Below are 27,537 nucleotides of genomic sequence, written 5' to 3' on the forward strand. Positions count from 1 at the left end.
GTGGTAATATAAGTGAGGTCATTTTTGACGAATCGGTTTATTCGTTTATGCCCTGTCATCTGGTGGTGTAGTTTACAGGTGAGTATCAAACATTCCTAACAAGCAGCAGATTTTAATGCAACAAAATGCAGAGACCTCTTTAAATGTCAGATAATTTACTATTTGAAATATTATTTTATGTTTTATCTGAGCTGACTTTTAAAAGCTCTAAATACTTGTGCAAAAAGATAACTACTGGTAGAACAGCAATCAAAAGGGTTTGTGTTTTTCTTACATTCAGCAAAGTAACCTCAACATTGTAAGAATTGGGAATTGCTATGCAAAGTAAAATCCACAGTAAGCTTTTTAGTCTAACTACTTAAAAAGTAAGTCAAACATGGTGTTAGAACATACTTAATAAGCATGAAATAATAGAGTTTTGGAAGAGAATGTCGGAATGGTAAACCTGGGTATGTGAAAATTATAAAATAGTCATTAAAAACACCATATTTTCATCAATATGGCCTCAGTTTCTATGGAAACGGGAACAAAAACTCTGGCAGCATCTGTGAACTAAAACTCTTGCTTGTCAATTTCAGCTGCTGGCTGCCTGCTGAGCAGCAAAGGTGGATTTTTGCACCTATAGATAATAATACTGGAAATCTGAAAAAAGCAGAAGTGAGAGAGACACAGGACAGTATATGTCTATTACTTAATGGGGAAGGAGAGAAAATAATGGATGAAACAGACAAAGCTGATGTGTTGAATGCCTTTTTGGTTTAAAAAAAAAAGTAAGAAAAGGAGGACTTGTGGCACCTTACAGACTAACAAATTTATTCGAGCATAAGCTTTCGTGAGCTACAGCTCACTTCATTGGATGCATTCAGTGGAAAATACAGTGGGGAGATTATATACACAGAGAACATGAAACAATGGGTGTTACCATACACACTGTAATGAGAATGATCAGGTAAGGTGAGCTATTACGAGCAGGAGGCGGGGAGGAACCTTTTGTAGTGATAATCAAGGTGGGCCATTTCCAGCACCTAACAAGAACATCTGAGAAACGGGGAGGGGGGAGATAAACATGGGGAAATAGTTTTACTTTGTGTAATGACCCATCTACTCCCAGTCTTTATTCAAGCCTAAGTTAATTGTATCCAGTTTGCAAATTAATTCCAATTCAGCAGTCTCTCCTTGGAGTCTGTTTTTGAAGTTTTTTTGTTGAAGAATTGCTACTTTTAGGTCTGTAATCGAGTGACCAAAGAGATTGAAGTGTTCTCCAACTTGTTTTTGAATGTTATAATTCTTGACGTCTGATTTGTGTCCATTTATTCTTTTACGTAGAGACTGTCCAGTTTGGCCAATATACATGGCAGAGGGGCATTGCTGGCACAAGATAGCATATATCACATTGGTAGATGTGCAGGTGAACAAGCCTGTGATAGTGTGGCTGATGTGATTAGTCGCTACGATGGTGTCCCCTGAATAGATATGTGGACACGGTTGGCAACGGGCTTTGTTGCAAGGATAGGTTCCTGGGTTAGTGGTTCTGTTGTGTGGTTGCTGGTGAGTATTTGCTTCAGGTTGGGGGGCTGTCTATAAGCAAGGACTGGCCTGTCTCCCAAGATCTGTGAGACTGATGGGTCGTCCTTCAGGATAGGTTGTAGATCCTTGATGATGCATTGGAGAGGTTTTAGTCAGGGGCTGAAGGTGACGGCTAGTGGCGTTCTGTTATTTTCTTTGTTGGGCCTGTCCTGTAGTAGGTAACTTCTGGGTCCTCTTCTGGCTCTGTCCATCCGTTTCTTCACTTCTGCAGGTGGGTATTGTAGTTGTAAGGATGCTTGATAGAGATCTTGTAGGTTTTTTTGTCTCTATCTGAGGGGTTGGAGCAAATGCGGTTGTATCGTAGAGCTTGGCTGTAGACCATGGATCGTGTGGTGTGGTCTGGATGAAAGCTGGAGGCATGTAGGTAGGCATAGCGGTCAGTAGGTTTCCGGTATAGGATAGTGTTTATGTGACTATCCTGGAAGTGGATCTCTTGTCTGGACTGGTAAAGTAAAACCCTCCTCCCCCCGGCTGTTCCTCAGACGTTCTTGTCAACTGCTGGAAATGGCCTCACCTTATTAGCACCGTAGTGTCCACTTTTCCCCCACCCCCCGCTCTCCTGCTGGTAATAGCTCACCTTACCTGATCACTCTTGTTATAGTGTGTATGGTAACACCCATTGTTTCATGTTCTCTGTGTATATAAATCTCCCCACTGTATTTTCCACTGAATGCATCCAATGAAGTGAGCTGTAGCTCACGAAAGCTTATGCTCAAATAAATTTGTTAGTCTCTAAGGTGCCACAAGTACTCCTTTTCTTTTTGCGGCTGTGTCATAAATATAAAGGGAAAATTCCTCCTGGCCAGAGGAAAAACCCTTTCACCGGTAAAGGGTTAAGAAGCTAGGATAACCTCGCTGGCACCAGACCAAAAGGACCAATGAGGAGACAAGATACTTTCAAAGCTGGAGGGGGGGGGAGAAACAAAGGCTCTTTCTATCTGTGTGATGCTTTTCCCGGTAACAGAAAAGGAATGCAGTCTTAGAACTTAGTAAGTGATCTAGCTAGATATGCGTTAGATTCTGTTTTGTTTAGATGGCTGATAAAATAAGCTGTGCTAAATGGAATGTATATTCCTGTTTTTGTGTTTTTTTGTAACTTAAGGTTTTGCCTAGAGGGATTCTCTGTTTTGAATCTGATTACCCTGTAAGGTATTTACCACCCTGATTTTACAGAGGTGATTCTTTTGCTTTTTTCTTCAATTAAAATTCTTCTTTTAAGAAGCTGATTGCTTTTTCATTGTTATCCAAGGGTTTGGGTCTGTGTTCACCTATGCAAATTGGTGAAGATTTTTATCAAACCTTCCTCAGGAAAGGGGGTGTAGGGTTTGGGAAGGATTTTTTGGAGGGAAAGACGTTTCCAAGAGGGCTCTTTCCCTGTTATATGTTTGTTAGATGCTTGGTGGTGGCAGCAATAAAGTCCAAGGGCAAAAGGTAAAATAGTTTGTACCTTGGGGAAGTTTTAACCTAAGCTTATAAAAATAAGCTTAGGGGGTTTTCCTGCAGGTCCCCACATCTGTACCCTAGAGTTCAGAGTGGGGAAGGAACCTTGACATGGTGGCAGAGCGGTGGGATTAACTTGAAATCATTTTGATTTTTTGAACCAGAAGCACAGATTTTAAAAGGATTTTTTTTTTCCTTTGGGCTGCTGGAAAGCAGGTTTTGAGCTGAAAGCAGTTAGTTTTCTTTTTGTCTCTGATTGGGGGCCAGAGCAGAGACAAAAGGGAATTGTCTTTGGTGAGCTGGAGTTCTCTCTACCTAAGGGCAGGGTAGTTAACCTCCTGCAGGGAAATTCACAAGTCTTCACAGACTTGAAGTGTTTTTTTTTTTAACCTAAGAGCAACTAGAGGGGTTTTCCATCTATTTGCCTGGAGACAAAGGTGTTAAGTTTTTGGGGTTTTTTTGGTTTTTTTTTGTTTTTTTTTTAAGGATTTTTCTGTAGGCTGACAATCACTATCAGAGAACATAGGTATCCGGTTACAGCAGAGCAAAATTTTACAAGCCAAGTTTTTTGTTTGTTTTATTTCTAACTTTAGGGTGTAAAGTTAGTTAAAAACAGAGAGGCAAACATGAGAGAAACCAAGACATAACACAAATTGGAGTTAACCAGACTGGAGGCAGTGAAAGAGGCAGAAAAAGCCCTAGAAGCTGCCCACAGGAGAGCTATGAAGGCAAAGGACAAAGAAATGGAGGCAGCGAAAGAGGCAGAAAAAAACCAAGAGAGCTATGGAGGTAGAAAAGAACCAAGAGGCTGCCCACAGGAGAGCAATGGAGGCAAGGGACAAAGAACTGGAAGAGAAGGAAAAAGAGAGGAAGCATGCACTGGAGATGGAGATGGAGAAGGCAAAGGCTCAGCAGAATATACCAACAAACCCTAGCAATCCTTCTCCAGGTACCACTTCCCATCCCAGAAAATTCCCCACCTACAAGGCAGGCGATGATACCGAGGCCTTCTTAGAAAACTTCAAAAGGGCCTGCCTTGGGTACAGCATCTCTACAGACCAATACATGGTAGAGCTGCAGACGCAGCTCGGTGGACCCTTAGCTGAGGTGGCGGCTGAAATGCCTAAGGACCACATGAACCAGTATGAACTGTTTAAAACCAAGGCGAGAATCAGAATGGGGCTAACACCCGAGCATTCCAGTCTGCAGTTCAGAGCCCTAAGGTGGAAACCAGACGTGTCATTTACCCGACATGCCTACCACATTGGGATGCCTGGATATCGGGAGCAAGTGTTAAATCTCCAGTAGATTTGCCCTTCCTAATGCAAATGGAGCAGTTCTTAGAGGGTGTTCCTGAGGAAATAGAAAGATACATCCTAGATGGGAAGTCCAAAACTGTAATCGAGGTGGGGGAGATTGGAGCCAAATGGGTGGAGGTGGCAGAAAAGAAAAAAACTGGTTGCAGTTGGAGCGGATACCAGAAGGGACAACCTTAGACCACACCCTACTACCAGGGGCAGCCCAAGGCCCCAACTACCCCCCAAGGAACCCTCCAGCCACCTTATCGTCCCGCCACACCATTCTCCAGAAAACCACCTCGCCCCAGTGACCCGTCAGCTGGACAGTGTTTTAAATGTAACGAGCTGGGGCAGGTAAAGGCCAACTGCCCCAAGAACCCCAACAGATTACAGTTCATTGCACTGAAATCACACCAGAGGTCCTCAGGCCCAGATACCTCCCAGATAGCCTCGGAGCGGAGGGAAACTGTGAGTGTGGGCGGGAAGAAGGTCACCGCGTGGAGGGTCATTGGAGCACAGGTGTCAGCTATCCATGCTTCCATTTAATTAACCCAGAGATCCAAGTGACGATTCAACCCTTCAAGTCCAACTCTTTCAATTTGCCGACAGCCAAGTTGCCTGTCCAGTACAAGGGCTGGTCAGGAACGTGGACTTTTGCAGTCTATGATGATTATCCCATCCCCATGCTGTTGGGGGAAGACTTGGCCAATCATGTGAAGCTAGCCAAGAGGGTGGGAATGTCATCCGCAGCCAGGCTAAACAAGCCGTCACGCCTAGGTCTGTTCCGGAAACTTCTACCAGGACCAGGTCAGAGGTGGACCCGGACCCCAAGCCAATGTCTGCAACAGCAGTAGTGGATCCAGTCCCAGAGACCCAGAAGGAACAAGTCCCGGAACCGGAACCGGTGGAACAACCAGCACCAGACCCATTGCCAGCACTGAATCCAGTACTTGCAACCCCAACACCAGAGGGCCCCACCAAACCTGAACCGGCAGCAGCCGATAATCCTACACAAGAGGCTCAGCCGGAGCCTGAACCCCAACATAGTGCACCAGCGGAGAGCGATTCACAGTCAGCGGAAGCAGCCCCATCCCTACATCGCTTCCAGAGGGACCAAGCCTAGGTCCACAATCCAATGAGGAACTGAAGTCTCCAGCATCAAGGGAACAGTTCCAGATCGAACAGGAAGCAGATGAAAGCCTCCAGAGAGCTTGGATGGCAGCACGGAGCAACCCACCACCTCTCAGCTCTTCTAATCGATCCAGGTTTTTTGTAGAAAGAGGACTTTTATACAAGGAAACTTTCTGGTGGACATCAGGAAGACTGGCATCCTCAGAGACAGTTGGTAGTTCCAACTAAGTACCAGCTCAAGCTCTTGAGCTTAGCCCATGATCACCCTAGTGGCCATGCTGGGGTGAACAGGACCAAAGACCGTTTGGGGGGGTCATTCCCCTGGGAGGGAATGGGCAAGGATGTTTCTACCTATGTCCAGTCTTGTGAGGTATGCCAAAGAGTGGGAAAACCCCAAGACCAGGTCAAAGCCCCTCTCCAGCCACTCCCCATCATTGAAGTTCCATTTCAGCGAGTAGCTGTAGATATTCTGAGTCCTTTTCCGAAAAAGACACACAGAGGAAAGCAGTACATACTGACTTTCATGGATTTTGCCACCTGATGGCCAGAAGCAGTAGCTCTGAGCAACACCAGGGCTAAAAGTGTGTACCAGGCATTAGCAGGCATTTTTGCCAGGGTAGGTTGGCCCTCCGACATCCTCACAGATGCAGGGACTAATTTCCTGGCAGGAACTATGGAAAGCCTTTGGGAAGCTCATGGGGTAAATCACTTGGTTGCCACTCCTTACCACCATCAAACAAATGGCATGGTGGAGAAATTTAATGGGACTTTGGGGGCCATGATACGTAAATTCATAAATGAGCACTCCAATGATTGGGACCTAGTGTTGCAGCAGCTGCTCTTTGCCTAGTGTTGCAGCAGTTGCTCTTTGCCTACAGAGCTGTACCACATCCCAGTTCAGGGTTTTCACCATTTGAACTCGTATATGGCCGCGAGGTTAAGGGGCCGTTACAGTTGGTGAAGCAGCAATGGGAGGGATTTACACCTTCTCCAGGAACTAACATTCTGGACTTTGTAACCAACCTACAAAACACCCTCCGAACCTCTTTAGCCCTTGCTAGAGAAAACTTACAGGATGCTCAAAAGGAGCAAAAAGCCTGGTATGATAAACATGTCAGAGAGCGTTCCTTCAAAGTAAGGGACCAGGTCATGGTCTTAAAGGCGCTCCAGGCCCATAAAATGGAATTGTCGTGGGAAGGGCCATTCATGGTCCAGGAGCACCTGGGAGCTGTTAATTATCTCATAGCATTCCCCACCTCAAACCAAAAGCCTAAGGTGTACCATATTAATTATCTAAAGCCCTTTTATTCCAGAGAATTAAAGGTTTGTCAGTTTACAGCCCAGGGAAAGGATGACGCTGAGTGGCCTGAAGGTGTCTACTACGAAGGGAAAAGTGCTGGTGGCATGGAAGAGTTGAACCTCTCCATGACCCTTGGGCATACACAGTGACAGCAGATCAAGGAGTTGTGCACTAGCTACGCGCCGACGTTCTCAGCCACCCCAGGACTGACTCAACGGGCATACCACTCCATTGACACAGGTAATGCTCACCCAACTAAAGTCCAACCTTACCGGGTGTCTCCTCAAGCTAAAACTGCTATAGAAGGGGAGATCCAGGATATGTTACAGCTGGGTGTAATCTGCCCCTCTGGCAGTGCATGGGCATCTCCAGTGGTTCTAGTTCCCAAACCAGATGGGGAGATACATTTTTGCGTGGACTACCATAAGCTAAATGCTGTAACTCGCCCAGACAACTATCCAATGCCACACACAGATGAACTATTAGAGAAACTGGGACGGGCCCAGTTCATCTCTACCTTGGACTTAACCAAGGGGTACTGGCAGGTACCGCTAGATGAATCCGCCAAGGAAAGGTCAGCCTTCACCACACATCTCGGGCTGTATGAATTTAATGTACTCCCTTTCGGGCTGTGAAATGCCCCTGCCACTTTCCAAAGACTTGTAGATGGTCTCCTAGTGGGATTAGGAGAATATGCAGTCACCTACCTTGACGATGTAGCCATATTTTTGGATTCCTGGGCAGAACACCTGGAACATCTACAAAAAGTCCTTGAGCGCATAAGGGAGGCAGGACTAACTGTTAAGGCTAAGAAGTGTCAAATAGGCCTAAACAGAGTGACTTACCTTGGACACCAGGTGGGTCAAGGAACTCTCAGCCCCCTACAAGCCAAAGTGGATGCTATCCAAAAGTGGTCTGTCCCAAAGTCAGAGAAACAGGTTCAATCATTCTTAGGCGTGGCTGGTTATTACAGGCGATTTGTATCTCAATACAGCCAGATCGCCGCCCCACTGACAGACCTAACCAAAAAGAAACAGCCAAATGCTGTTCAGTGGACCGAAGAGTGTCAGAAGACCCTTAACCAGCTTAAATTGACACTCATGTCTGACCCTGTACTAAGGGCCCCAGACTTTGACAAACCATTCCTAGTAACCACAGATGCGTCCGAGTGTGGTGTAGGAACAGATTTAATGCAGGAAGGACCAGATCAAGAATTCCACCCTGTAGTGTTTCTCAGCAAGAAGCTGTCTGAGAGGGAAAGCAACTGGTCAGTCAGTGAAAAAGAATGTTACACCATTGTCTACACTCTGGAAAAACTACACCCATATGTTTGGGGATGGCGTTTCCACCTGCAAACCGACCGTGCTGCGCTACAGTGGCTTTGTACCGCCGCAGGAAGTAACAAAAAAACTTATTTGGTGCAGTTTAGCTCTCCAAGATTTTGATTTCGACATCCAACACATCTCAGGAGCTTCTAACAAAGTGGCTGATGCACTCTCCCATGAAAGTTTCCCAGAATCAACTGGTTAAAATCGTCCTTGAGAGGTGGAAAATATTGTTAGTCTTTATATACTTGGTCATATATTTAGAAGTGCATGTGTCTTATTAACTCTGTTTTCTCCTAGAGCTCCAGGAAGAAATCACAGCCAGCATTTCATCCTATCTGTGATTTGGGGGGTATGTCAAAAATATAAAGGGAACATCCCTTTAACATCCCTCTTGGCCAGAGGAAAAACCCTTTCACCTGTGAAGGGTTAAGAAGCTAGGATAACCGCCCTGGCACCTGACCAAAATGACCAATGAGGAGACAAGATACTTTCAAAGCTGGAGGGTAGGAGAAACAAAGGTTCTCTCTGTCTGTGTAATGCTTTTGCCGGGACCAGAAAAGGAATGGAGTCTTAGTACTTAGTAAGTAATCTAGCTAGATATGCATTAGATACTGTTTGTTTAAATGGCTGATAAAATAAGCTGTGCTGAATGGAATGTATATTCCTGTTTTTGTGTCTTTTTGTAACTTAAAGTTTTGCCTAGAGGGATTCTCTATGTTTTGAATCTGATTACCCTGTAAGGTATTTGCCATCCTGATTTTACAGAGGTGATTCTTTTGCTTTTTTTCTTCAATTAAAATTCTTCTTTTAAGAACCTGATTGCTTTTTCATTGTTCTTAAGATCCAAGGGTTTGGGTCTGTGTTCACCTATGCAAATTGGTGAGGATTTTTATCAAGCCTTCCCCAGGAAAGGGGGTGTAGGGTTTGGGGAGGATTTTTGGGGGGGAAAGACGTTTCCAAGAGGGCTCTTTCCCTGTTATATGTTTGTTAGATGCTTGGTGGTGGCAGCAATAAAATCCAAGGGCAAAAGGTAAAATAGTTTATACCTTGGGGAAGTTTTAACCTAAGCTTGTAAAAATAAGCTTAGGGGGTTTTCCTGCAGGTCCCCACATCTGTACCCTAGAGTTCAGAGTGGGGAAGGAAACTTGACAGGCTGCTACTCTGAAACCTGTCATTTTTGGTTTCATTCATCACTAAAACTGTTAATGGTAATCAGATGCTTAACTCAATTAACAACAACAACCGGGGGCAGGATCCCAGGCCAAAACACAGAAAGAACAAGTTAAAGGCTGTTTAGCTGGGTTAGATGTATTTACATCCACAGGGCCTGATGAATTTGACCCTAGAGTACTTACAGAAATAGCTAAAGCAATCTTTGAACTATTCATTGGAGAGTATCTTTGAGAACTTGTGGAGGACAAGTGAGGCCCAACACACTGGAGAAGGGCAAACATTTCTTATCTTCAAAAGGGAAGAAAAGGAGGATATGGGGAATTATAGACCAGTCAACCTAACTTTGATATCTGGAAAGATACTGGAACAAATTATTAAACAATCAGTTTGTTCAAACCTGGAGGATAATTAGGTGGTAAGTAATAGTCAATATGGATTTGTGAATTACAAATCATGCCAAATCAATCTTATTTCCTTCTTGACGAGGTAACGGATGGGGGAAGCAGTAGATTTGATATTCCTGGATGTTAGTAAGCTTTTGACACATTCCCCTATGACATTCTCGTAAACAAACTAGGAAAATATGGTCTAGATGAAATTACTCTAAGGTGGGTTCACAACTGATTGAAAGACCATTCTAAAAGAGTACTTATTAATGGTTTTCTGTCAAACTGGGAGGGCATATAAGTGGGGTCCTGCAGGGGTCTGTCCTCGGTTGACTACTATTGAATATTTTCATTAATAACTTTGATGGAGTTGAGCGTTGTGATGCTAGGCACCCATGTATTCACAGCATACACACTACCGTAATAATAATTGTACAAATTATGCTTTGTGAGGTGTCATGTGAAAGCTAACATGCTGATTATTAATATCATTGTAAAATGCGTATGTTAACATTATATGTGAGTTATGAATTCCCTTAGTATGATGTTACTAACTTGTTTAAGGCCAGATAGCCTAGCCTAGGTAAAAGTGATAAACAGGTCTGTCCCAGACAAAGGAATATGGGTTTACCTCAATTAGCAGTAAACAAAGCCATCAAGCTAAACCAGCAGGGCCTATCCAGATCCTGAACCTGAGATGCAGATAATTAATAGGGCTTCTTCACCCCAGACAGGAGTCTGAATCCCCCGGACTGCAGAGGAGACTGAATCCCCCGGTGGCCTTCCTGACTTATAAGACAAAAATATCCCTTTGGGGATATAAGGAGGAGAGAGAGAGCGAGAGAGATTATCTTTATCCTCTGCCTTAGGAGACAAAGAAACCAAACAATTTGATCTCTGTGATAGGTCCTAGCCAGGCTGGCCAGTAAAAGCTGGAACGGAGATGGTGGTGAGAGAAACCATCTAGAACAAAGACTGTATTTTGCTAGATTAAGTTTTAGACTTTTGGATGCATGTTTTCACTTGTATTTGCTTGTGACATCTCTATCTTGATCCCTTTTACTTGGTATCACTCAATCAGGGCTCTTTTGTATACTTTTACTATAAACCAATTCAGTGCTTTGTTTGAAGGGAAGGCTATATGTACCCCAGTTAAATTAATGAGCAGTGATGTACTGAACAGTGAACTCAACATCTTCTGTGAATGCACAATGGCAGGGGCAATGCACTGCAGAGAAACATATCTGCGGAGTTTGGTGTCTGGAGTTCACTGATTGTTACCTGCTAGGCAAGGCTTGGGCCAGGAGAGCCCTTAAGGAGTTTGCTGGTGATGGATTCTGGTGTGGCAGGGAGCTGACACACAGTCTAATCACCAGCAAAACTCACTCTTGCTCAGGCAGAGAGGTAACAGTGGCTCCCAGCTGTCGGTATTCCCAGCAATGTGTTACAAGAACATATTTATAGAATTTACTGATGATACCAAACTGGGAGGGGTTGCAAGCACTTTGGAGGATAGGATTAGAATTCAAATGATCTTGATGAACTGAAGAATTGGTCTGAAATTAAAAGTGAAATTCAATAATGACAATGCAAAATACTATGCTTAGGAAGGAAAAATCAAATATAAAATGGGGAATAACTGGCTAGGCAGAAGTACTGCAGAAAAGGGTCTAGCCTTTCTAGCGGATCACACATTTAATATGAGTGAATAATGTAATGCTGGTGTGAAAAGGCAAATAAAGCTTGGACAGAGAGCCTCCTTCAACAACCATGTGAGAGAGGGTTCTCCCCCACCACACATGGAGAACAGCTTTTCCAATTGCCCCAGTCTCCGGATAGGAGTAGTCCCCAGTCTCCAGCAGCTGAAGCTGCTTCTGCTTTTTAATAATAGAACAACCTAGTCCTGGAACCTTCCCTTTCCCCTCATTGGAGTCAGACATGAAGCCTGCTACAGACTTTGCACTGCAATCATTTTGTGGACTGCCAATGAAGAAGGATAGGGCTAGAACTGGGAGTAGCACTACTTACTTATCTATGAACTCAATCCCCCAAGCAGCTTCATAGCTCCTGTCTGCAGAGCAGATGGCTTGTTTCCATATACATCAGATCAACCTGTCCCTAAAGAGATCAGGCTGGTGTGTGGGCATATTACACAGCCTTAGGGATCTCAGATACCCCAGAAAGCCACACATCTAACTTGCACAGCAGAGATTTAAACAAGCCTGAGATAAAATAAATAAACTGTTTAAGAACAAACACCCTGATGGTTTTCTCTGAGGGAAGGAAAGCAATTTAAAAACAGAAATATCTTTATCATCTCAAATATCTTAGTGATAAGCCTGTCACCATGCAAGATTCCCTAGTTGAATTTCTTGTCAGAGCCACTTTTCCCCTGGGCCAGTAAGGCCTAAGAGGGCTGTAAAATAAGACCACTGAGCATCTGAATGAGAGCCTTGTGTTTGTGAATAGTGACCTCCTTTAGCTGATTAAGAAGCAATGTTGTTAGGTTGTAAAGACCGTCCCCTTCCAGTCCTCCTTGGTATTGTGTAATATATTAAAATAATCTGATTTTACTTGTATCGGTGATTTAATTCTGATTTAATTACATTCCAGCTGGATTTATCCCGTACATACAATACCAGTTAGGCACCAGTAAGTGGTATTTGTAATTGCAGCTGATGGATAATTGTATTACATGTAAATGTTTAATCAAGACATTGAAGTATTTTGGAATTATGCAGTATCACAATGGTTTTTCATAAAGGATGCATGAGAGCTAAAGATGCATTTGTACTTTGTGTATTGCTGTTGGAAATTCCCCCTCTCCTACTGAAAGGGGAAAAAACGCTTTATTTGTAAGACACATTCTTTAGGGTCTGAGCTCCTTTCTTCTGAAGAAGGATAATAAATAAAAGAATAACTTTTGTGTATGATGAGAACTTTACACATTTTGTACATGCAGCTTCATTGAAACTTTGGGGTGCCAGACAGTATCACGTGGTGTGCTGATGGGGCCTCAAAAGGGATTGTAGTGTCACTTGTTTCAGTTCTGTCTACAAAGTGAAGGCAAGGGTTGAGGAGACTGTTTCTGAATTCACCCACTTGTCTGGTAAGTAGGCACACAGGCACCATGTTGATGGACGCAATATAAGGACCTAGACAGATACCCAGATACTAGAAAATCATCTTACCAGAATTCTTGAAGAGCAAATATTTTTGCCTTAGGAATACACCAGATTGTGCCAACAATATTTTAAAAAGTATTCCCTGGGGGGGTGGGTGATAGATTCTATATGGGGTATCTGCTACGTTTGCTTTATTACATGCATGCACGTGCACACACACAATTGCATTTGTTAGACATTGTGATAAACTATCAATATATTCGTGGTCTGATTTTCAGAGATTTGAGCACCTTAAGTTCCCACTGACTCTAGTGGGAACTCTGTATGCTCAGCACTACGGAAAGTCAAGCCATCATTGTATTTTCAGGAGCAAACTATAAAATATGCTGTTAAAGTGCATTGAAGAAAAGTTTCCCATTTAGTGCATTATTCCATGTCTATTGCTCTGAGCGTATGGTTTTGTTTAAATGGAGAAAATAAACAGATTTCCAAATTTCTCAGGCCTCTCTAATTGTGTATGCCTGTGAGGATGGAAGGGTTGTCACAGAGTAAGGGGGAATGTTTAGTTGGAGCCCCGTGTTAAAATATGGGCAACACATGCTGGTGACAACCCACTGCACAGTATATTGTATTACAGTGGGGGAGGGGAAACCACTTTTAGTCAAAGGGCATTAGGGCAAACCATTACACTTATGAAAGCGCCATAAGATTGTTAAAGTCTGTGCAGAGCAGGTGGGGCCTCAGTCTTTAAGGTCTTATCTGAAACGACCACACACAGAACTGTGTGTTACTCAGCGGATCTACCTGGGAAAAATGGAGAGTGGAGTCAGCCCTGCTTCACTTGGAAAAACAACAACCAATTTGAAGACAAATAATTTTGTCCTATGTCACTTTCTTCCGGAAAGGTAATATTTTATTAGATAATTAAGGCAAAACAGTCCATTGACATAGAAGGAGAGGTGAATTTTTATACATACAAGTAACACATTTAAATCACAATGCGCTGCTTTGTGATATTTTTCATGTGCTTGGAGATGTTCTTTGTTCAAAGCTGGGAATGCACATGTTGCAGGTTAAAACATTGGTGCATTCGGATCATGTAACTGAACATTCAGACGGGTAGTTGCTCATGCAGTTATCTTATTTTCACACATAAATGTGAGGTTTGGAATTACATTTTTCAAAGAGCATCTGTAGTATCTAGGTCTACAAATTTAATCCTAATGTTTTTTGCAGAGTCTTCTGGTTTCTTTTCTTTTTCTCTTCCTTTTAACTACCTGCATTTGTTTTCACCTTTATGTTTTCTTCAGATCAGAAATGTTGAAACCAACCAATGTTTGGATAACATGGGCCGCAAGGAAAATGAAAAAGTGGGTATATTCAACTGCCATGGCATGGGAGGAAATCAGGTAAAAAAAAAAATAGCTACACAGTAATTGCTTAAAGAATGATGTTCTTTAATCTGCGGGTGTGGAAACTAAGGCACAACAATCATCTAAATAATATAAACAGCCTGATTTAAATTCACTGAAGGTAATGCTGAGGCTGAAAAAGAGTCAAAGCTAAAATTTCTCCCTTCAGTACTTCACTGTTGCTTCTTCACTGATGCAGAATGGGATGGTATTTTTAAGTGCTGGTATTTAAATATTATGCTTCATGTTCACAGGGCAACAACATGTGTTGTCCCATGTACCTTTTATTTTTGGCAGCATTGAAACAGTTTACTTACCTAATTGTGCTTTGGTATTGCAGCAGAAATGTTGGTGTGTAGAATCACCCGGTATTCAGAGGTTACAAAACAAAAGCTATAGTTGCAATTATTGAGCAAAATAATGAAAGATAAAGACAGAGTTCCAAACTTACTTCTTAACTTCCTGCCACTTATGAATTTTAACAATACTCAAAAGGCCTAATTTTCAGATAGTGTCTGTACCCTTTGAACACCTATAAATTGTACACACAGACCACCATTTACAGCTCTGGCCAAACTCTTGAGTGAATACATTTTTCTTCTTTGTAAGCAAACAAAGACCTTAAGGTGCAATGTAGACACCAGCTTTGAACATTTGGTCCTGAATGTTTACTTATTTTTTTGCTTATGGAAAAAATATCCTTTATGGAAATGGATGAGACTTTGGATGGCTTACAACCTCATAGTCATAATTTTTAAAAATGTGTGCTGTTGTATTAATTAAGATGGAATATATGGGCTAAAGGTGTTAATATAACCCAGTCACTGTCCAGCATTAAACAGTGTTAAACAAGGTCCAGGGTTTGGTATACAGAGACCTCAGCCTGCGTAGTACCAGGGCAAACACAGCATTAAAAATATTAACCTTTTATTAAAGATAAAGGAAGAAGGAAAACAGTTATAGCATTTGAAATATAAAGTATTAAATAAGCTTTCACTTTAACAACATCCCTTGTTCCCTTTCCCTTTAGCTGGAGAGAGCTTTTAGAAGGGAAAAAAAACCCTTGTCTGGCAGTCTCTGAGATGGTATCAGAGGGTAATAACTGTCCCTTTTGGGAAAAGAGAAGTTAGCTGAGATGGGCTGGAGCTGTTGCTGCTGCTGTTAAAATCAAATCCCATTTCATCCCACCAGGGTGTTTGGGCTTCAGCTGGAGCTGGTAGAGGTGGTCGTGTCATCTGCGTCCCTCTCTCTGGCCTGGTCTGGTCTGGACATCTCCCAGGATTAGGATGATGAGGACCTGGGTTCCCAGGAGATGCGTGGGGAGGTGAGGGGATAGTAGTCATGATGATGAAGCTCACTCCAGTAGCCAATTTTTCTCCCAAAGTCTTTCTTTAAGAACCCAAAAAGAGAATGGCCCATCTTGTCATTATTTTGTCCACCAATTAGGTCTAGTTTCTAACACACCAATTTTGATTCACTGATTTCTGGTTTTACACTTTTCTTGTTAACCAAGCATGATCTTAACAAAGTCTTTGAGTTAGATCAATAAGTCTTTTTGTTTGGACTATTTCATACTTTTTCCCATCAATGTTTGTTGTTGTAGGTTATTGTTACAGCTTATGAACTAGCACTGACTTTTTACAATTGAACTCCCAATTAGGGTAAATCTGTAAACCCAATTATCACAACAGTGCTTACCACTATGAGTGACCCCCACTAGCATTCATGAGGCTACTCAGGGCAGTCAAAGCTTTGCCTGGTAGTTGTGTTTGCTGGATTGGGCTCTAATATTTTTCTTTAATGAATGGCAATGGCGGATTCTGAGCTCCCCTGGGCTGGTGTCACACTCCACTGAAGGATTCTTAAATCTCCAGATTATTTTTGTCCCTCATACATGCACATTAGGGGCGACATTTCCAAAGTAAGCACAGTGGATGCACATGCAGAGTGTGCATTTACCCGTTGCACTTTCAAATCCCTATGTTTGCTTATGCAAATTATTTATCTTATATTTCTGGTGTTATTTTTGCTGAGCCATTCATATTTGACCTAAATATAGGGGTCCATTATCCTTTAGTACTCATACATAACTCCTATTATCATTAATGGGAGTTCATAATGAGACAGAAAAATAGGACAGAATGTAAGTGCTAGAGGGATTGTATAGCTAACAAAATATAGCTATGGAATTGAACTATTTCAGATGGAAAAGGATGTCAAAAATAATACCAGGCTCGTTAGAATTTCTGAACAAAAAGTATACAAGCTTTCCCAGCTTGAGGCAAAGACAAATATCTCATGGCTCACAAATCTTGCTCAAAATATTTTGTAATTGTAACATGTCAAAAGCATTTCAAGAGACTTTAAGGCTAAAATATTAGAAAAGACCATATATTTTAACATTTCTTTAACAAAAAATGTTGCATTTAAAGTCTTAAGAAAATGAGCTCTGGTGATTATGAAGCCATGTATAGTACTATATGTTAGATTTATTTGATCCTACATTTTAGCAATGTTGCCAGGATATAATACTTTGATAGGCTTCATGGTCATGCAGACCTGTGCATTTCAGATAACTGCTAACCACTAATGTGTGGTGCATTGATGAGTTAACTACGAACCGCTTTTTTAAAAAGCTGCAAATTGTACAGTACAACTTACTGCAACTTTAAAACTGGCCTCTGTGCCAGGGAAAAACTTTAAAGGGTCTGGGGTCAAATACTGCCCTCTGCTATGGGGAAATGATTCTAAATAAAGTCAATAGATTTTGTGTACTGATGTCTGAGTGGAAAGAGCATATACACTTTGACATGGACACAGCAGCAAAATGAGGACACGTGCATGAAATTAAGTGGCAGGCCACAACTTGTATTAAACTTTAAAACAGAGGAGGGGCTCTACCTCCCCATCACCCATCCTCTTTTATATCAGGCATTTAATTGGTTCCAGTGGAAGGGTTACAGGGCTCTGTACCATATAACCCATAACACAGGGTAGGATCTCCCCAGACTACCCCCCAAGACTCGGTTCTCTGAATCCTAGCATCCTCTCCCCCCCCAACCCGTGTGAAGGGGACAAATTGTACAGCAGGGTGGGGACCTCAGCTTGCGAGGGCTAAAAGGTCTCACCCTGTCACATGAGCCCAAGGACTATCATCAAAATACTAGGTTTTTTACCTTTGGAAACCGTTCATTTTATTCTCTTAGCTGCACTGGAAACCGGCTGCATGCTGTGACGAATAAACAACTCCACCCCAGTAACTCAGCTGGGTACTAAGCATGTTCCTACTTAACCCACTGTGGCTTGAAGGTGCTGCAAGGAAGACAAAAATCTCCCTGGTCATCTGCCAATTGGCCCAAGGGAGAAAAAAATTATTTCCTGACTCCCTAAACAGGCGATTGGCTAGACCCTGCAGCATCTGTCAGGCTGAGTTCCCATTCCTAGTTCAGATGGGTAGGGTGGGCTGCTGAACTGGACCTGAAAGGAGTCCATGTGGCCCCTGTGCTGGGCTAATCCTGGAACCTGGGGAATGCTGGCCAATCAACACCCGTCTCCTTTAGCTGGCCAGTGGGTGCCAGAGACTCCCAGGGGGAGGAGCTACCTATTATACCTTGACAAATGTCTCTCTTCCTTACTCCTGGGACTGTATCCCTTTCATTGCTGGCCCCATTAAGTTTCCCCACCTTTTGATGGTGGGCGGGGAGGGAGGGAGGTGGCAATTAAATCTGTACCTGTAGATAGATTTTTGATTCGATGGAACACTGGCGATAAGTGAGTCACACAGGAAAATGAATTATTAATGCTTATCAAAATCAGACATTAGGTAAAGCCCCTTCATTGTAATTCCACTTTTGCAATAGCTGACTTCTAGGATTTTTGTTATTTTAGTTGAAATCAGTTGATTTTACTGGTCAGTTAGACAATGAGTCAGCCATGTGATTTACCCGGCTGGAATCATCTCCATAGGCATCATGGCTTTGGCTACTCTTGTATTATGTTACCATGGAAGCGGTTTCTGTTACTGTGTATATTCAGAAATAGAGCCTCTGCTCATAACAATAATCTAATCCTACCTTCATTCACACCCAAGAAAAAGAAATAAAAGAAGCCTGAACTGGAGATTAATGGAAGTTTACAATTGCTACTCCTATATGTTAGCTTTACCAAAAGAAGCTTTCTTTTTAAACATTAAAATTTAATGATATTGGCTCTCTATGGTAATAGATGGGAAATGTCTCCCTTAGTCACACACATTTGTAGGAAGAGCAAGAATATATAATCAATCACTCTTTTTCTCTTATAAAGGTAAGTCAAATAAACAAAAAAGCTTGAATTTCAAGGTTCATCATTCATTCATTTCTCTTATTTTGAATTCCTTTCTTGAGATCCAGTGGTTGTATTGTGTTTGACACATTCAGTATAATAGCAAAAAGGCCTGCCTTTCTCCCAGTGAGCTGTTTTTAATAAAAATAAATTTAAAACCATCAACAGACATTTCTTGTAATACCTCTTAGCTTTTCTTTTTAGTCACTAAATCTTCAGAACTAAATGAACAAAAGAGGTCACCTTTTGAGAAGCCTAGATTAGAAGAGACCCTGTGCAGTGTTTTTTTTTTTTTTTTTTTCCCAGTCTTCTGAGTTTTAGCAACAGGTTAAAATTAAGGAGTGAGATTTTATATTTTCAAAATATAAACACAGATTGATGTCGGATTGACAGGAGGAACGATGAAGGCAAATGCAATGAGAGAAAAACAGTGAAAAATCCAAGTGAGCTATGAAATGTACACAGTAGTAGATAAATGCATTTCTTTTTCTTTTGCTACATATTTAATTTTATGCTGAAGCTGGTTTAAACGATGACTTTCTGAAACTGTGCTGAACTTGTTTTGTCCTGGTCTACACTTGCAACTCAGCTATGTAAGTGGCAAAGTGAGGGTATGATTCTCAGCTCAAGGAGGCATGCTTGAGCTAGCTTGCGAAAAATAGAGAGTAGCTGCAGCAGCATGAGCTGCAGGATAAACTAGCCGCTGAGTACATGCCCTTCCGAGACCCTAGGCACATACTCGGGGTACTGCTGTGGCTACACTCTATTTTTAGCATGCTAGCGAGCTGGGAGTCACACCCACTCAGCTCGAAGTGTAGACATACCCTAAGAAGCACAGCACAGAACTCACAGCTCCGGGGTAGTGACTAAAGTAGCTTGAAGCCACCTTTGTATCCTCCTAATCCTGGACTGTTCTAGGTGCAAGAGGCTGCACATAATTTACACAGCTTCAAGGGACTGTCTAAATTACAACAGTTTCTTTGGGCTGCCATATGGCTGTCCAGACTCTCAATTCTGCTGAGTGCTAAAGATCTCCCCTTCTCCATTCCTTCCCCCACCCCTTCCCCCCCCACCCAGCAAAGACCTCCTGCTTAACTTGTAATGGAAGAGGTGCCAGGGCTCAAGCAATTTTTTTTTTGCATTCATAACTGATGCAGCAAGCCCAGGGGCTGTGGATTGCTAAGTCTAGAGGTGCCGGGACTCAGCCCTGCACAAATAAAGCACTGCCTCCTGCCCTTCTTCAACTTTCCCCCATGCCACGGTTTGCAGTGAGGTCCTTGGAGCCTTACAGCTATCTCTGTAGTATTGGCACTGGGGTCACCTTCCCCAGCTGTATATGATACTTTTAGGGCTCCTTTACCCCACTCTGGTCCTTTTCCCCAGTTGAAAGAGTCTGGAGCAGAGGTGAGGCTCACATACCAGGAATTCATGAGTCCTAATTCCATTTCTAACACTGAACCCCTCTCTCTCCTCAGGCAAGCCGCTTAACCTTTCTGCCTCAGCTTCCCCACCAGAAAAATGCAGATGATAATATGTACATAACTCACCTCACACCATGAAACTCCAGGGAAGTCGTTGATGGTGAAAGGAGGTGAATTTCCTTGCAAAACACTGCCAAAGGCCTGCTGTTTGTTGTAAATCAGTGTGAATTTGACCCAGTGTTTCTAAAGTCCTCTAAAGCAGTGGTTCTCAAAGCCGGTCCGCCGCTGGTTCGGGGAAAGCCCCTGGCGGGCCGGACCGGTTTGTTTACCTTCCGTGTTCGAAGGTTCGGCCAATCGCGGCTCCCACTGGCCGCGGTTCGCCACTCCAGGCCAATGGGGGCTGCGGGAAGCGGCGCGGGCCAAAGGCTGTGCTGGCCTCCCTTCCCGCAGCCCCCATTGGCCTGGAGCGGCAAACCGCGGCCAGTGGGAGCTGCGATTGGCCGAACCTGCGGACGCGGCAGGTAAACAAACCGGTCCGGCCCACCAGGGGCTTTCCCTGAACAAGCGGCAGACCGGCTTTGAGAACCACTGCTCTAAAGGTATTATGCAGTGATGTTGTGGTGACTTTTGCAATCCCTGTTTCTCCATTTTAACCTCACAGTTCGGCAATCCTTTCCTATTTGGCTTTCAGTCCACCATATTGTAGGACGTTATTCTGGGAATCTTTAGTCATGGTTGCTCAGCTCTATCCTGTCCTGCTGTAATGGAACATCACGAGTCTTACATGGTAATTCTGAAAGCTGATTTCTTCTAAAGATGCTGGCTTATTCGGGGTGATGTTCTGCTTTATTTTAATGCAATGTTAGAGATTGATGCTTTTACCAAATCTTTTTACCTTGCAAAGTACTCTTCCTAAATTTCATGAATAAGAAGGATATTTTATGTAATAGCTGACTGTAAATCTGAGACTAGTAAAAGCAAAAGCAGAAAATGACTATTCCCATATAATAGGGCTATGTAAGCTTTAGATAAAAATCCTTTTTTTGTTGCATCCAGATAAAAATTTCAGAGCTATCCAAATGAGGGAATAAATATGGTAAACTGAACCACTCCTCATCAATTGCCCTATTCAATTTTTTAATTCTTTCAGTTCGTCAGTTGGGGTTTTGTTTTCTTCTTCTAAGAATAATAAATGCATAGTCAACCTAAATTATACATTACAGTTGCTGATTTGGAGTGAGTTCTACAAGGTGTTGAGATCTTCCTCCATGGTGCTGTGAGCAGCATTCAGTTCATCTCTGGAAATGTGCAGCCCCTTGTAGAGTCAGACTGTAAGGAACTAAAAAAAAAATTGAGTTTGGAGACTGCAGGTGAGATCCTCACTTCTGCTCTAGCCTTTTTACTTCAGGTAAACCAGCCAGTGAGGCATAAAGGAGCCCTAAATGCCTCATGTCCAGCCTAGGGAGGTTTCTCCTGGTGCAAGAGCTATAGAAGGATCCAGAAGTCTGCATTTTGAGGACTCCTATACCAGCACTGATGTAGGGGACCTGCCAGGTGTATAGGTTGGGGAGGAGGGACAATATGGGGTGAGGTCGCAGTATGCAACATTGTGGAGACTTTTGGCCATGCTGCAGTCCATAGAGTAGCCCCAGAACCTGCTGTAAGTTAGGTCCCAAGGGCTGTCTAGGTTGAGCTGGATATTTTCCTTAAGTGAAATCTGAAAAAGTAAAGTTTTTTTTTATTCTGACTAAAAGTTGCATTATAGTGCTACTAAGGCTCAGAAGCTCTAAAAGGTTTCATATGGCTCTTATGCTCCAGGTTAACCATGCAGAAAGTGAAGTTACCCACCGGGTCAGTAAACAGTGCTGGCTATGGAAGAGAAGTGTGGGGAGCTGTGGTCAACCCAGTTGTGTGGCCAGAGAAGTGGGGCCAGAGAAACCTGCTTCTATTCAGGACCTCTTTTACATTTAAAAAAATAAAAAGTGACCATACATGTTGAGGCTTGGATCTCCTTCACCCAGTAAAGTTACTGGCTGCAGAGGTTTGGGGCTCATCACACCTTTCACTGGCTATGGAGACAAGGTGAGGGGAATCTTGCCTTCTTTCCCTCCATATAGGGCTCCCTCCTTGGTGATCACCATTTGTAGAGGAAGAACACAGACTTTTGAGCCGGTTGCTAGCAGCTCCAGCTCCATTTCAGAACTTCCACTTTCAGAACTGACTGTCAATTGCTCTGTGGTGCCTTCATTAAGCTCCACTGCCCTGTACAGAAAAAGTTAGAATTAAGGAGCAATGTAAGACTGGATTCCGCTATATGCAGCTGCTTCTGAGAGGGGGGTAACCTTTAGAATAAAGGGCAACATTGATGGCTATAGGTTTCAGAGGGGTAGCAGTGTTAGTCTGTATCAGCAAAAACAACAAGGAGTCCTTGTGGCACCTTAGAGACTAAGAAATTTATTTGGGCATAAGCTTTCATGGGCTAGAACCCACCTCATCAGACGCATGGAGTGAAAAATTCTGTAGGCAGGTATAAATATACAGCCCATACCTGCCTGCTGTATTTTTCACTCCATGCATCTGATGAAGTAGGTTATAGCTTATGAAAGCTTATTCCTAAATAAATTTGTTAGTCTCTAAGGTGCTACAAGGACTCCTCATTGTTATTGATGGCTATGAAAGCAACGACTCTCAGAAATCTTCTGTGAGCTGTGCAGACAATTAAAAGCTGAACAGAGCCCGAGAATAAAAAAATAACCTGCAAATGTCCCCATTGCCTTTTTCACTTATATTCTACATATAATCTTAAAGGATGACCATAACATACGTAGTATGTTTGATTTGTTAAGCACCTTTTTGTTAGCATTTAGCCTTTTGCAATTTATTTTTAATTAGGATATCGGGGTGAAATAATGAACACAGGAACATAGTGTTTTGGTAGGTATCAGGTGGAGTTTATGGTCTTTCATGTTCTTCTTAGTATGTGAAAAAATGTTCAGTTTTTGGAAGACATGCTGTGGTGTTGATAAGTTTGATTATGCACAGTTCTGTTCCAAGGTAGTGGGCCTTGGAGAGGGATCTGTGAGAGCAGCAGGTGAGTTTGCTTTCTGTCTTGGTCTCTGATCCAAGTCAGAGGCAGAGTCTCTGAGGCACAGTTGCCCCCTGGAAATCAGGCATTGGTGTTGGACTGAGATTCCTGAAAGAAGAGATGACCTACCTGCCATTTGACCACCTCTATTCCAGGATTGGTGTATACGTGTAATAAAATAATAATATCTAGTTCTTGTATAGCAAGTTATATATATAATGACTGATTGCTTCTCCACAGGTAAGGTGACCTGCATGGTCTTGGCCTGGAGATCTGTTGCCACTTGGCAGAGGGGCAACATTAGTGTCATAACAGTACACTAATGTCAGTGCCCTAAGAAGGGGCAGCAGTTGGAACAGGCCAGCATAATATGCAAGTCGTGCAATGTAAAGCAATTAAAAATGCTATTTCATTACACAGGTATAGCCTATATCTAAACCATATTCTCCAGTTTCAAAATGATTTCCACCCTCACCAAGAAGAATATTTTATGAATAATAATATAAAAGCAAGATACAGCTAAGAGAGTTTCAGTCACTTAGGGCTGCATCCTGCAAAATGCTGAGTACTCTCCATGCAGGTGAGGTGTTGAGTGCCCTGCACTCCTGTTGAGGGCACTCACAGCCTAGCAGGACTGAGCCCAGGGACATTGTTGGTTCATTGGCAGTTAGAACCCAATCCTTCAAGATGTTGAGTACTTCCTCTGTGGGGCAGAATTGGGCTCTTAGTGAATCCAAAATGAAAACAGCCAGATTTTTCCCTAGTTTTACTTTTCGTAATCAAACATCACATGGTAACAGTTGTTGCAGAGTGACATTAGAACAGGCATATTATGTGTTTTTTTAGCTACCATATATATGAGATAACCATTTCCCCCTATGTCTGCTGTCCGCTTAGAACAGATTAGAAACTGAATGACAAAAAGCATATAGTTTATTGAAGGAAGTGATGCAGAACCCCTTCTCAACATAGAATTCTAAGTAACAAATCTTTAGGGATTGTTATCCATCTGTGGAATTCTCATTCTATGCACACTTAACAACAGGATAGGTAATTGTAACATGCTAGTGAGTATGAGGGGTTTCTACGCAACTACATGTAAAAAAAATCTTGATGCTTGGAAGATATGCTTGGCTTTGAGAATCTGCTCAATTTTGACTATAACTATAAATGTATGTTTTATCTTGCTCTAGAGAATTTTCTACAATAGAAATTCTCAATTATAGGTATGTTATGTGGAGTAATTTTTTACTCAGTAAATACCCTGCCAAATCATAAAGACTAAGAGCCATATTGTGCCATTGATTTTAAGCACAAGAGAAATTGAATTTGAATAGAGAGTTCTGCTGAAAAATCACAATATGGCCTTATAAGTGTAATAATTAGTCACATTTTATATATTTTATTTTAATTATGTAGCAATAATTCTAACGTTTTATACAATCATCTAAATGTATTTTAAACACATTAATTCAAAAGGGCAAAATAGTTTATTTAATCATAATTGGACATTAAAGTAAGAAATTTGTCATGTGTCAAAGAAAGGCATGCTGGTGATTTTGCAGAGTTTACGTAAGAGAAAGTATCACAGAATAGTGACTTTATTGCTGCCACCACCAAGTGTCTAACAGATATATAACCGGCAAAGAGCCTGCTTGGAAACATCTTTCTCCCCCCGCCAAAATCCTCCACAAACCCTACACCCCCTTTCCTGGGGAAGGCTTGATAAAAATCCTCACCAATTTGCATAGGTGAACACAGACCCAAACCCTTGGATCTTAAGAACAATGAAAAAAGCAATCAGGTTCTTAAAAGAAGAACTTTGATTGAAGAAAAAAAGTAAAAGAATCACCTCTGTAAAATCAGGATGGTAAATACCTTACAGGGTAATCCGATTCAAAACATAGAGAATCCCTCTAGGCAAAACCTTAAGTTACAAAAAGACACAAAAACAGGAATATACATTCCATTCAGCACTACTTATTTTATCAGCCATTTAAACAAAACAGAATCTAACGCATATCTAGCTAGATTACTTACTAAGTTCTAAGACTGCATTCCTTTTCTGTTCCCAGTAAAAGCAACACACAGACAGAGAGAGCCCTACCCCTCCCCCTCCCCCCCCCCCCGCCTGCAGTTTTGAAAGTATCTTGTCTCCTCATTGGTCATTTTGGTTAGGTGCCAGCGAGGTTATCTTTAGTTTCTTAACCCTTTAAAGCTGAAAGGGTTTTTTCCTCTGGCCAGGAGGGATTTAAAGGTGTTTACCCTTCCCTTTATATTCATGACAGCTGCTATTACATTGTTCACTCCACTTGTGTCGTACACCCCTTTCCACACCATGTGGCTGTCTGATCTATTTATGTTGTTATCTCTTCAAGGCAGGGCCTGCCTAATACTCTGTGTTTGTACAGCACCTAGCACAAAGGGGCTCCGTTCTTGGTTGGTCTTTAGGCATCATATCTGTTTCAGATGGTAAAGGAAAGAATCTTGTTTATATAGTTAACATTTCCAAAGTCATCAACTGATAATAATTACCTCACAAAAAGTGTAAACTGGATATTTTTTATTTTAATGTTATTTGTTTAATATTTTTATACTTTATACTGGCTCTGAGTATTGGGCCTTGTTACCTTACAGTAATGATTGGTTTTAGGTTTTTAATATGCTTAGAAGCATCTGGGTATGAACACCAAAAATAACTAAATAAACAAACAAATATTCATGATTATTATTGGAGCTGGAAAACAGTGAAATAAATTTTCCATGAGTATTTTTTGCAAAATGAACTCTGCTTTGATGAAGTTTGAGATCACTGCTGTTGGTACAAAAATCTGTTAGATGAGATCTGAGTTAATTTCATGCAATTAAATATTCTGGCATAGTTCCTTGTTCAACACGGCACTTGACTGATTTGTCCATTGAACAACATAGTGTTGCAAAAGTCGTGGTTACTAAACATACTAAGATATTATTGTAAAATGAAGCCAAATATGTGATTATGCTTTGTCTCATTTATTCAATCGCAAATATTTACATTTATATTTTGGATCTGTCCATATGCTAAAATGAACTACAAGATTTTCATAATTAACTATCGAGTTTGAAAATGAATAAGCAGAGTATGCATAAATCTGCTGTAACATTTTGCCCCCTAAAATGTTCTAATTGGAAACTTGGTAACATTTGCGTGTATTCTTTAATTGGTAGTATAATCAACTTCAGTTTGAATGCTTTGCCTAAGGTGGCTTTCATCAATTAATGTCTTTGTGCATCAGCATAGTGTGTGAGGGAAGAGAAAGCACTTTCCCTGTAGCTTTTATTAGAATGCTTTAAATCAATTAAGAAAGGTGAATGCAAAATAATTGGGAAGCTTGGGATAGTTAATATGGCAGTAAGAATAAATGTGATTAGGCCCATATGCAGTGTTTCTTTCTGAGAGGTGTCCAGTTAGTGAATACCCTTACCTGCTCCTTGATTTTGACACTTTTTTTTAGAGAGAACATTTCTTCACTGTTTGAGTCCACATAGTATTTAAAAAGTATATTTCCTATCCTGGGCATTAGACTTCTTATTTTATGGAATCCTCAGAGAACCGATAAAATATACTTGCCAGAAATCTCCCCTCAGATCCATACAGAAATGTCTTGTGGATCTGAGAGGAGAGTTTTGTTCATAAATGACTGAAGCTACATGCTTATTTGGCACTGCATCATGCCATCAGCATTTGTCCTACCTCCTTCTCAGTAGTCGGCAGGTCAAGGTTTCCACCTGGAGGGCATAAGATATAAATATCCTTCCCTCTGGTAGGTCAGTGCTATCTCATCTGAGCTGGGGTTCTGGTTCTATCTTGCTCACCTCAGGTGTTGCCCCCTTTTACTTCCTCTCATAACCCAGGGCAGTGGGGACTTTTCAAAGGGCCATCACTCCTTTTCATCTGCCCAGATAAAGACCCACTGCATTTAATTGCGGGATCATATTCCCTTTATCTTTTGGTTTGTCCATCCTGAGGCAAAAGGAAATACAAGTATATGTTAATCTTAAATCTGATCCCGTGATTGTACAAACCATTTGTACTTATCCATATTACCAAGTTCAGAAACTTTATATATTTCTGCAGGAGTGTTTAGTTAGAATAATCTTACTGTCACAATCTTTAGAACATAATAGCATGCAGATCAAGGCATAATCAATTTAATCACATTAATTTTGTTTTACTGTGTGTTAAGAACTCTAGATCATTTAAATTGATATTCTTTTCCCCTTAGAGACGGCACCCACCAAAGATGGTCTGTGGAGGTAAATGTGCTATTGATGTAGATGTTCAATGCAGAAGATAATAAACACCAGGTTTCATAGTCCAAACAGAAAGATAATAATAGAATTTTAAATATTGCTTGAAATCCCAATATAGTCAAATTGGTACAAATGTGTACCAATACTTGACTGGATAAAGAGTTAATTGTGTTGCTTTGAATTTTACCAGAGTTGACCAATCAAGTTAATTTCTCAGACTTTCACTTCAAGCAGA

General features: G+C 41.8%; 1 protein-coding gene across 3 annotated transcripts in view; it reads left to right on the forward strand.

Moving 5' to 3' along the window:
• GALNT13 (polypeptide N-acetylgalactosaminyltransferase 13) overlaps positions 1-27,537 on the forward strand; it is a gene marked incomplete at its 3' end in the record, with an annotated part of 686,573 nt that overhangs the window by 605,673 nt on the left and 53,363 nt on the right. For all 3 annotated transcript variants that reach the window (XM_084642901.1, XM_084642899.1, XM_084642900.1), the window contains one exon: positions 14,079-14,177. In XM_084642901.1, the coding sequence (XP_084499027.1) occupies positions 14,079-14,177 (99 nt within the window). The remainder of the gene's footprint in view (positions 1-14,078; positions 14,178-27,537) is intronic.

The sequence above is a fragment of the Lepidochelys olivacea genome (assembly GCF_965140295.1).
Source record: "Lepidochelys olivacea isolate rLepOli2 genome assembly, chromosome: 11".
Classification (NCBI taxonomy): domain Eukaryota; kingdom Metazoa; phylum Chordata; order Testudines; family Cheloniidae; genus Lepidochelys; species Lepidochelys olivacea.